Consider the following 10,985-nt stretch of genomic DNA (forward strand, 5'->3'; position numbering starts at 1 on the left):
GAGGATGGAGTAGGGCAGGCATAGGAGTAGCCAACAGGATAATTAAAATAAGTATATTATTATTTAAAACACCTAACAGTGCTATGAAGGAGATGAATTAAGGGCTGAGATTAACAGAGAACAGGTGGAGGAGGTTTTGATATGAACCCTGAAGGATAAGAAGGGCTGATGAACAAACATTCTAAGCAAACAGCAAATGCAAAAGTCCTGAAGCGAGAAAGACGTCAGTGTGTTACAGGAGCCAGGGCCACGCCCACTACTTGGCCTCCCTGCAGACATAATAATATGTGAATAGCCTTAACTGGGTTATCAAAGTGGTGTTTACCTTAAACAATTAAGATTTTATGCCTGCCGTCTTCTTTAACCTTGCAGTGAGGACCTACCAAGTTTATGATTAACCTCTCTATCCAAAATTGTATTCCGTTTCTTGTCCTGCCCCTGTGCCCTTCAGGATTGAGGAATATTGAAGAAAAGGGGGATTGAAACCAAGCAGGACCCTGTGGGGCCCTCCCAGGTACAAAAGTCCTCTGTTTCTTGTTTGTAGAAAAAGGCTTTGGTCTTTTAGGCCTTCCTTGAGTTCCAAAGAGCAGACTCAACAGTTAGGGAAGTAAAGGAATGCAGAAACAAAGGAAACGGGCAAGAAACAATAGTTCAGTGATAAAACAGAGTCCGTTCCTCCTCAAGGGATATACATAACAATCTGACACATATCTTTAAGTTTTGTTTGCAGAAACTAAGACCCCCACCCAGGTGGAGGATGGTGACTAAATGCTGACCACAAGGATCTAGACCCCAGACTGGTTGGAACCAGAAGGTTGATGATTAAGGTTCCCCAAACATCACCCTGTTACCTCACCAGCAACCAATCAGAAGAAAGTCCACGAGCTACAACCCTCACCCCAAATGTTGCTTTTAAAGCCCCTTCCCTGAAAGCCATCGGGGAGATCCCATCTTTTGAGCACAAGCTGCCCCTTCTCCTTGTTTATTGGCATCCTGCAGATAAATGCTGTACTTTCCTTTACCACAACCCAGTGTCAGTAAATTGGCTTTGCTGTGTGGCAGGCGAGCAAACCCACATTCAGTTCTGTAACAACACCTGGGGTGGATAATTTTTTTATACCTCCTCTCTACCAGGAAATTATTTTTGATAATAATCATGTAAGAATCATTATTTTATTTGTTCTTTAATTTTAAAATTAATAATTGAAAATGAATAAATTTCCATTTTAAAGATATTGCTCAAATTCAGTAAAATATTTCATGTGTGAATGAAAATCTGTACTTAGCAAATAAAGGTATTATACCTCACAGTTCATACCCTGATTCACTCTTTTAAATTTTTAAACACAAAAACTCCAAAAGGATGTGTAGAATGACAGAATAGTTTCTTCATCTTTACAATCAGTGTGCTATCATTTAAATTTCTAACCTATTATTTAAATGCAAGAATATGTAGAATCACAGAAATGCCTGAAATAAGCCCAAATGATTCCAAATTGTTATGAACTTATTTTCAAAATGAACACACAGAGCTGAGTCTTCATATGTCAGGGGTCAACTGTATACCTGAGAGCTCCCTATATTGACTTCCCTATAGAACAGGGGTCCCCAGCCCCTGGGCCATGGACTGGTACCGGTCCGTGGCCTGTTAGGAGGCACGCCACACAGCAGGAGGTGAGTGGAGGGCGGGTGAGCAAGTGAAGCTTCATCTGCATGCACAGCCGTTCCCCATCGCTCGCATTACCACCTGAGCCCTGAGCTCTGCCTCCTGTCATCACTATGGTGAGTTGTATAATTATTTCATTATATATTACAATGTCATAACAATAGAAATAAAGTGCACAATAAATGTAATGTGCTTGAATCATCCCGAAACCATCCCCCCCGCCCCCGCCCACTGGTCCGTGGAAAAATTGTCTTCCATGAAACCGGTCCCTGGTGCCAAAACAGTTGGGAACCGCTGCTGTAGAATATTGTGGCAAACAGATGTTGGACAGTCCCCATGTTCATGGCCTGTAGAATCCCCTCAAGTGTGAGCACGACCTGGGATTTGCTTCTAACCAATTAAATATGGCAAAGGAGGTTTACATTATGTTATGTAAGACTCTGTCTTCGTGGACTGAAAAGAAAGAGATTCTCCATTGCTAGCTTTGAAAGATATAAATCGCCACATTGTGAGAAGATCTATGGAGAAGGCCACATGGCAAGGAAATGTAGGCGGCCTCTAGGAGCCAGGAGCAAACCCCACCGGTAGCCAGCAAGAAAATGAAGACCTCATCCCCACAGCCTCAAGCAGATGAAAGCAGATCTTTCCTCAGTCGAGTCTCTGATGAGAGGCCCTGGCTGACCCTTGGATGGCAGCCTGGTGAGGCTCTGGAGCAGAGGGCCCAGCTAAGCCATGACTGGACTGGATCCACAGAAACTATGAGATAATAAACACGTGCTGTTTTAGATGCTAAGTTTGTGCTAATTTATTACACAGCAATAAAAAACTAATACAAATACAATGTTTACTAAAGGATAGAGTAATAAAAATATCTAATTTGAAGCTTACATATATATTATTGAAACTCAACAGTATCAAAAACAAACTCAACAGTATTGCATCAATTCAGTCAGCAGACCACCAAACAATTTTTTCCTGGGGGTGGAAGGGTTATTTAAAAGCTTGGCCAAATTTGATCAGTTTTATTATTTTTTTAAAATTCTCCACAGACAGTGCACCCCTTTTTTCCTGTACCCAAGGTGGACCACTCCTATTGCCCTCCTTTTGGTACACTACTAGTTGGAAAACAGACGGCAAATAAAACTAGTGAATTATATACAATGTGAAAAGGCAGTGAGCATTATGGATAAAACACAGACCCAGGTAAGGGGCATGGGAGTTGCAATATGAAATAGGGTGGTCAGAGAAGAATTCACTGTACAGGTGACATTTGAGGGAGATGAAGGAGTGAGCCCTGTTGACATCATTCTAGGGAAGAGCTTTCCTAGACAGAGGAACAGCTAGTGCAAAGGTGCTGACATGGGACTGTGTTTGGCAGAGCTTTGATTGCCCCAGAACAATGAGGAACTATGGACATTTTTTTTTAATATAACAGCTTTATTGAGATATAACTCACATACCATACAACTCACCCTTTTAATGTGTACAATTCAACCGTTTTTAGTATATTCATAGAGTTGTGTAACTATCATCATGATCAAGTTTAGAAAGTCGCATCATCCTCAAAAGAAACCCTTGACACTCTAGCAGTCACTCCCCTTCCCCCAATCTTCTCAGCCACAGGCAACCACCAATCTATTTTCTGTCTCTATGGATTTGCCTATCCTGAACACATCATGTAAATAGAATCATATGACATGTGGCCTTTTGTGTCTCGTTTCACTGACTTAGCATGTTTTCAAGGTTTATCCATGTTGTAGCATATATAAGTACCTAATTTCTTTTTATTGCCAAATAACACTCCATCATATGGATATACCACATTTTATTTATCCATTCTTCAGTTGATGAGCTGGGTTGTTTCCACCTATTGGCTGCTATGAACATTCATGTACAAATTTTTGTGTGAGCATATGTTTTCAATTCTCTGGTATGTACCTAAGAATGGAATTACTTGATCATATGGAAACTCTAAGTTTAACCTTTTAAGGAACTTCCAGACTTTTCCAAAGTGGCTACACCATTTTACATTCCCACCATCAATGTATGAGTGTTCTGCTTCCTCCACATTCTTGCCAACACTCACTTGATATTTTCCATTTTAAAAAAATTGTAGCCATCCTACTGGGTGTGAAGTGGTATTTCATTGTCATTTTGATTTGCAATTTCCTGATAACTAATGATGTTGAGCATCTTTTCGTGTACTTATTGGCTTTTGTATATCTTTTTTAGAGAAATGTCTATTCAGATCCTTTGTCTGTTTTTAAATTGGGTCATCTTATTATTGATTGAATTACACAACTTTATTTTAGATACAGGTACCTTATCAGATATATGATTTGCAATTTTTTTCTCTCATTCTGTGTGTTGACTCTTCACTTTCTTGATGCTGTTCTTTAAAATGAAAGTTTTAAATTTTGATGATGTCCAATTTTCCTATTTTTTTTCTTTTGTTGCTTTGGTTTTGATGTCATATTTAAGAAACCATTGCCCAGGGACTTCCCTGGTGGTGCAGTGGTTAAGACTCCGCCTGCCAATGCAGGGGACATGGGTTTGAGCCCTGGCCCGGGAAGATCCCACATGCCGCAGAGCAACTAAGCCCCTGTGCCACAACTGCTGAGCCTGCGCTCTAGAGCCCATGAGCCACAACTACTGAGCCCATGTGCCACAACCACTGAAGCCCGCGCACCTAGAGCCCGTGCTCCACAACAGGGGAAGCCACCGCAATGAGAAGCCCTCGCACCACAACGAAGAGTGGCTCCCGCTCACCGCAACTAGAGAAAGCCTGCACGCAGCAACGAAGATCCAACGCAGCCAAAAATAAATTAAAAAAAAAAAGAAACCATTGCCTAGTTATGGATAGTCTTAAGCAGGTGAGGGACATGGCCAGATTTAAGTTTCATTTAAGTTTTGAAGTGTTATTCTTGCTGCTTTCAATTAAAGTGGGAAGATTTGTGAGGTAAGAGATTTCTCTGGTTACCCTGGCTAAAACTGTAACCCCACCCTCACTCTATTTCTCATTTTCTGCTTCATATTTCTCCATAGAACTAATCATATTCGAATAAACTGTGTAATATACTGTACTTACTTATTATGTCACTGCCTGCCTCCACTGCAAGAATGCCGCCGACTCCATGAGGACTGGGCTTGTCTGTTTGGTTCACTGCTCTATCTCCAGTGCCTAGGGAAGTTCAGGAGGGGGAGCCTGGTGACCAGAGGGACAGAGAACCCCTGGATGCTATCTGGCATGAGGAGTCTGATATGGGGGGGAGGGGCTACAGCCCAGATGTCATGATGTCAAATGAATATTTGTTGAGTAGAGTGAGTGAATATGAACGAATGAATGCATGGATGAGTGAATTAATGAAAGAAGGAACAAATGATATACCGTTGAGTACTATGGCTTGACCTTCCCGTGCAAACAGAGTAGGTAGCACAAGGGCTCGTGCACTGTCCCTGGAAACCGCCAGAGGGCGCAGAAAGGCCGGGTCCCCTAGAGCCCATCCCGGACCCGCCCCCCGGATCCAGGCCCCGGGAGCCCCTGTCGCCCGATCGGGCCTGGGGCTCCTGGATCCCGCCCATACCTGAGCCAGGCACGGCCGCGGGCTTCACTCCGGCGCAGCGGCCAGTCCTCGCTTTGCAGACAGGGAAACTGAGGCCCGGGGCAGCCGGGGCGGGGCCGGCCCCCCTGCGAGTCCGAGCCCCCGCCCCCGGTCGGCCCCGCCCCGGCCCGTAAGAGGCCCCCTGGCCGCTAGGCGAAAGCTCACAGCGCGGCGCCGGGGCCGGGGCCAGGACCGCGATGGCAGCTCAGAGGCTGGGCAAGCGGGTGCTGAGCAAGCTGCAGCCTTCATCGCGGGCCCGGGGACCGGGAGGCAGCCCCGGGGGGCTGCAGAAGCGACACGCGCGTGTCACCGTCAAGTATGACCGGCGGGAGCTGCAGAGGCGGCTGGACGTGGAGAAGTGGATCGACGGGCGCTTGGAGGAGCTGTATTGCGGCAGGGTGAGACGGGGAGAGGTGGGGTTGCGGGGGGAGTCCCAGACCGATAGACCCCGAGCCCGGACCCCCTACGCCTTGAGGGTCTCTGGTTGCTTGTGTTCGCTGGTGCGCGCTGGTGCAGCCTCGTTCGCACGTTAGGACACACGCTCCTGGACTCATGGGCCTCGCCGTCCACCCTCCATGGCACTCTGCTTGTGCACACAGACAGACACTTGGGTCCAAACGCCAGGGGAGCACCAGGGGTTTAGCGTATGGGAGGTGAGGAGGCAAACTTGGGGAGCTGGAGTGGCCATATCTGGAGAAAGGGTGGGGGGAGGGGGATGTCTTAAAGCCAAACGTTTACATGGTGGCAGGGGAGATACAACCACACGGAGCTGCACAGCAAAGGAAGCATCAGCATTCACAGATGTGCACAGTGACAAGCTATGGCCACTCGCAGACACAGTGACAGAAGCAACAGCCAGGCACAGACTCTCAAGGACACAAACTGGGGTCGCTTACGGATCAACCTATGCTACAGCCGCAGGCTCTCACAGTCACAACAGCACAGGCCACAGCCATATGCAGACACAGCACAACAACTACACCCACACAAAAGGACTCCAGTTACAGCTGTTCATAGATACACACAGCACAGTCTGTAGCAGCTCACAGACAGTACAAGTTACAACAGCTACCCCCGGACACCCAGTGATTCAAGTAACGACCATCCATTATCTCCTAAAGGCAAAAAACGATAATCACATGCAAACGCAATGATAGATGCTGCAGCCACGTGCAGACATAAAATAACAGAAATTATAGCTACACCCAGACAGAAAACCACGTAAGCTATGGGCACCTCCAGACATACAATGGCAGAAACTGCAGCTGCCGGTGGACACACAGGGCACGAGCTATGGCCTCCTATGCTGTCTCATGGGCTACAGACAGACACGACATCCCACTCGGGTCTCTGCCTGAAGTCACATTTTGTACAACACACACGTGCTGTGGAGCATGGTCACAGGTGCACAGACACACAGGACGACAGATGCTCCGCAGCACAGTGCGAAGGTGGGAGAAGCCATGGCCCCTCGCAGTGACATGAGGGCCCTCTGTTCTCACACCTATGGGCTCACACAGTTGCCAGTGGTAGGTGGCATCCTCTGAGGTCATCCTCCAACAGTGGGCACTACAGCTAGCCAGACTCTCAGGGACACAAGCTGTGGTCACTTACTGATCAGCATATGCTACGGTGACGCATGACGGTGAGACAAACACAGCTAAGCCAGAGTCACCCACCGCCCAGCCGTAGGACCATAAGCCCCTGCACAGGCCGCAAGCGATGTCACATACCTCTGCACCCTCGTGCCGGCCCTGGCGCCTTGGCATCAGGCTCTGGCTCACACACAGAGACTCACACAGGCAGGTAACACACTTACAAACACTCCATGCCACACACAATCCCCTGACCACCCAGGCCTGAAGCCCACAATGGAGTCAGCAAGACTTTGCGTAGGGGAGGCAAAATTCTGTAGCCTCTGGGACCTCTTTGCTCAGACAGCTGGGTTCTGCCCCCCACAGGGTTACTGAGCCAGCCTGCATTTGCCCTTTGCCCCAAGAGGCCATCCAGCAGAGGCCTGCTCAAAGTTGGGCTTGTGGCTTATCTCTCCCACCCACCTTGGGGGGCTTCCTGGACTTGAGGGTTGTGCTTCGGCCCTGGGGGCTGACCCAAGCCCTCCCCGCTTGGGTGCCCTGCGGCAAGGGACCACCCCCAGCAGGCTCTAGCCTGCCAGCTTCCCTCCCCTGCACCTAGCGCTTAAACTTTTCCTTGAAAGGGCAGAGCCAGCCCCTCTCCTGAATCCCAGAATCTGACATTCCAAGACTCCACCAGGCCTGTTTCCCGCTGTGGGAATAAGGGCCAAGGCGAGAGACCGTGCCAGGCCCAAGACTCCCGAGGCCCAGGGGCCAGCATCCGAGATGGTACAGGCTCCCAGGCCTCTGTCAACCCATCTGTCACCCCTCCCCCCAACACCCAGATGTCCCGCCTTGGCGGTGCTGTCCCTGACTGCCACTTTATTGCTCCAGAACCCGACAGCTGGGCCCCGGGGCCTCCGGGGCTCCTCCAGGGACCTGGACAGAGGCGGGGGAGGGAGGGGAAAGGGACCCTGACGCCCCTCCCTCTCCACCTTTTAGGAGGCAGACATGCCCGATGAGGTCAACATCGATGAATTGTTGGAATTAGAGAGTGAAGAGGAGAGAAGCCGGAAAATCCAGGTAGCTGGAAGGGAAAGCCGCCCCCAGCCCCCTACCCTGCACCTCCCTACAAATCATATCAATAGTTAACGTGTTTCTTGAGCACTTCCTAAGTGCCAGGCACTGTTTCAATTGCTTTACACTTAGTAACTCATTTAATCTTCACAAAACCCTCTGAAGGGTTTATTAGCTCCGTTTCACTATTATCACTATTATTATCTCTGCTTTCCACTTGAGGAAAATGAGGCCCAGCGAGATCTAATCACTTGCCCAGGGTCACATAGCTCAGAAGTCTCATAGCTGGGAGTCAGAGCCAGGCAGCCTGGACGCAGTGTCCTTGATCTTCCAACCTGTGCTGTCCTAGAGGCAGGAAATGCTGTGTGCCCTCCTGGCCCTCTCTGGATCTAGCGCTGGTCTTGGTGCTGAGTTTCTTGACTCAACTCTGCCCCCAGTTGCTCTATAAGATGCTCGGGCCTTGTTCCTCCCTTGAAGCCACATGGGAAGTCCACCTGGAGTCTGACTGCCATTTGTCTTGCTGCCTTGGGGCTTTGTTGGGAAATGGAAGGGGCTGGCGGGGCATATGTTTTAGTCATTTACTATTTTCTTTTCTTTTCTTTCTTTTTTTGTGGGGGGTTGTTTAGGGACTCCTAAAGTCGTGCACAAACCCCACAGAGGTGAGTTTGCCATCCCCCATTCCAGGCCCTGTTGTGCCCCCTGCACCTTGACTGGGGGCTGGTGGGTGGTCTCTGGGGAGGAGGGAAGAGCTGGCTGTGCCCAGGACCAGCAGAGGTAACTCTGGGAGCCCTGCCTCTCCCACGGCTGTTTTCTCATCTCCAATGGCGTCTTTTGTCTTCCTCACTCCTGTCCCCTCTCTTCCTGTCCTCCCCTGGGCACCATTATCGCCTCCCTGCTGACACGCTGCCCCATCTGTCTCCTATTTCTGCCTCTGCTGTGTGCCATCTGCCCGGCTCACCTCCCTCCGTCTCTCTCCCTCGGCACTGCCTCCACCGCCCTGGGGCTCCCTTCCCCACCTCTCAGGGGCCCCCCCATTCTTCCAGGCCCTGAGCGGCCTAGCCCCTCCCACTTCCTTCCCTGCTTTAAAAGGGAAAAATATTCATGTTTCTCTAACCAGCTCTGGGCTGCCTGAGCGACAAGCGTCATCGTGTGTCTGTCGGCCCTGGAGCCAGCTTAGGCCTCTGTCCCTGGGGACCCTCCTGATAATCTCTTGGCTTGAGAAATATCTCCATGTCTCTCTGTGGCTCTGTTTCTTTCTCTGTCCCTTCGTTTCTCCCTCTGTCTCTATCTCTGCATCTCTCTCTGTCTCTGCATCTATGTCTTGGTTTCTGTCTATGGGTCTCTCTCTCTCTCCATCTCTCTCTCCCTGTTCCCCCCACCCCGGCATGTTCTTCTCCATCTGTAGCCTCTACCCCTCCTTAACTCCACCTCCATCCCCTCTCACTGACCAGCAAGCAGGAAATAGAGGGGCCCAGGTCAGAAGGGCTGGGCTGGTCAGGGGGTGCCCCCACCCCTCCCGTGTTCTCAGCACCCTCGCCTTGTCCTCAGGACTTCGTCCAGGAGCTGCTGGTGAAGCTGCGAGACCTCCACAAGCAGCCAGGCCTCCGCCAGCCCAGCCCCTCCGGTGACGGCAGCCTGAGCCCCCTCCAGGACCGAGCCCGGACCGCGCGGCCCTGACCCTCTCTGGCCTCTGTGACTCCCCTCCATCTCCCCCCAATGCCATCGTGGCTTGTTTATAAGTTGTATTTAATGGTTCTGTAACAATAACACTGCGTGCCTGTTTTTCTTCTCCCTGGTTACTGTGGGATTCCCTGAGCTCCTCCCCGCACCTCCCTCTCTCCTGCTGCGTCTCCTCATGTCCCAGCACCCGCAGCTGGCCGGGGCAGATGGAGAATGACTCCTCAGCCAGGGAGCATGAGAACAGGCCCTGCTGACCTTGCACGCCTGGGACTCACATCCTCTCCTCACCTCCCCCAGCCTTGGCCCAGTCCCAGCCAGCAGGGCCTCAGTGTGTGGGTGGCACAGGGGGGCTCCTGTAGGGAGGACCACCTGTTGTCCCTGGGCCATAGGAGATGCACAGGACTGAATGTGCCTGATGTGACCACAGTGCACTGGGAACAAACCTCTCCATAGATTTTATTGGGCACCTATTGTATGCTTACTCTGGCCATTAGTATTGAGGCCACAAAGATGGCAGAAGATGTCTCTGGCATCAAGGTGCTCACACCGTGGTGGGGAAGAAGGGCCTATGGGCAGGGGATTCGAACAAAGTGTGCTGCCTGGTCCAAGATACTTGGGAGCCCACGGAGTGGGAGGAGCTTTTCACTCTTGGGGTGGTGAAGAAATCTAGGAGTGCTTCCTGAAGAAAGTGACATTTAGGCAGGGCTTTGAAGGATGCATAGGAGTTCGTGTGAAATGGGTACCAATATCAGAGGACTCTGAACTGGTGGGAGGAGGGATTGCTATTGGGGCTGAGCCAGGGAAGATACCAAATATTGGCAGGCCCATCTACCAGTCAGGATGGGCAAGTCCTCCAGAGCTGGATCAGGGAAGCTCCCTGGGCTGGGGCATGCTCATGCTGGGGAAGGGAGGGCCCTGAATGGTCTCAGGGGAAGGGCAAGGGTATCAGAAGTGGGTAGTGGTTATTTGCCAAAGACTGTGGAAGTGTTTCATTATTTTAACCATAGCAGTCCCAGCTGTGTACAGTCAGGAGATGGGGTGGGATTGTGGCTGTGCTTAGGACTGGGGCCAGGCCAGAACTGGGGAATCTTCCGCCAAGGGCATAGCACATCTCCCATCTCACTTCTACTGCCTAAAACTGGCGCCCCGACCCCCATGCCCATCCAGTGCCACCCAGCAGCCCTGCCAGGATCAGACACCCATCCCAGGGGTCTCAGCTCTAGTCTGGCAGGAAGAGAAGCTGACCCTGAAGAAGAGGGGTATCCAGGAGCACCTGGTCTGTCCAGCCCTTCAGGTGACCTTGCTGTCCCTGTGCAGACAGACCTCAGGCTTCCAGTGCCCCCTCCCCTCCACACAAGTGGATAGAGAGTGTAATGGAGGAATCCCTCC

At 50.5% G+C, this 10,985-nt stretch overlaps 1 protein-coding gene across 1 annotated transcript; it reads left to right on the plus strand.

Annotated features, from left to right (window-relative positions):
* The first annotated feature begins 5,405 nt into the window (after window positions 1–5,405).
* Window positions 5,406–9,683, plus strand: PPP1R14A (protein phosphatase 1 regulatory inhibitor subunit 14A). The gene is made up of 4 exons (XM_059045086.2): window positions 5,406–5,666; window positions 7,842–7,922; window positions 8,543–8,575; window positions 9,465–9,683. The coding sequence occupies exons 1-4, from the start codon at window positions 5,466–5,468 to the stop codon at window positions 9,591–9,593; spliced, it is 444 nt and encodes a 147-aa protein (XP_058901069.1). The 5' UTR covers window positions 5,406–5,465; the 3' UTR covers window positions 9,594–9,683.
* The last annotated feature ends 1,302 nt before the right edge of the window (window positions 9,684–10,985 follow it).

This window comes from Kogia breviceps, chromosome 18 (genome assembly GCF_026419965.1).
Source record: "Kogia breviceps isolate mKogBre1 chromosome 18, mKogBre1 haplotype 1, whole genome shotgun sequence".
NCBI lineage: Eukaryota > Metazoa > Chordata > Mammalia > Artiodactyla > Physeteridae > Kogia > Kogia breviceps.

What these genes read in the sequence shown, in the direction of transcription:
- PPP1R14A (XM_059045086.2), top strand. Translation starts at nt 5,466, where the DNA reads ATGGCAGCTCAGAGGCTGGGCAAGCGGGTGCTGAGCAAGCTGCAGCCT. An exon ending in AGGAGCTGTATTGCGGCAGG is followed by an intron (nt 5,667 to 7,841) that starts GTGAGACGGGGA and finishes TCCACCTTTTAG; the next exon opens with GAGGCAGACATGCCCGATGA. An exon ending in CGTGCACAAACCCCACAGAG is followed by an intron (nt 8,576 to 9,464) that starts GTGAGTTTGCCA and finishes CCTTGTCCTCAG; the next exon opens with GACTTCGTCCAGGAGCTGCT.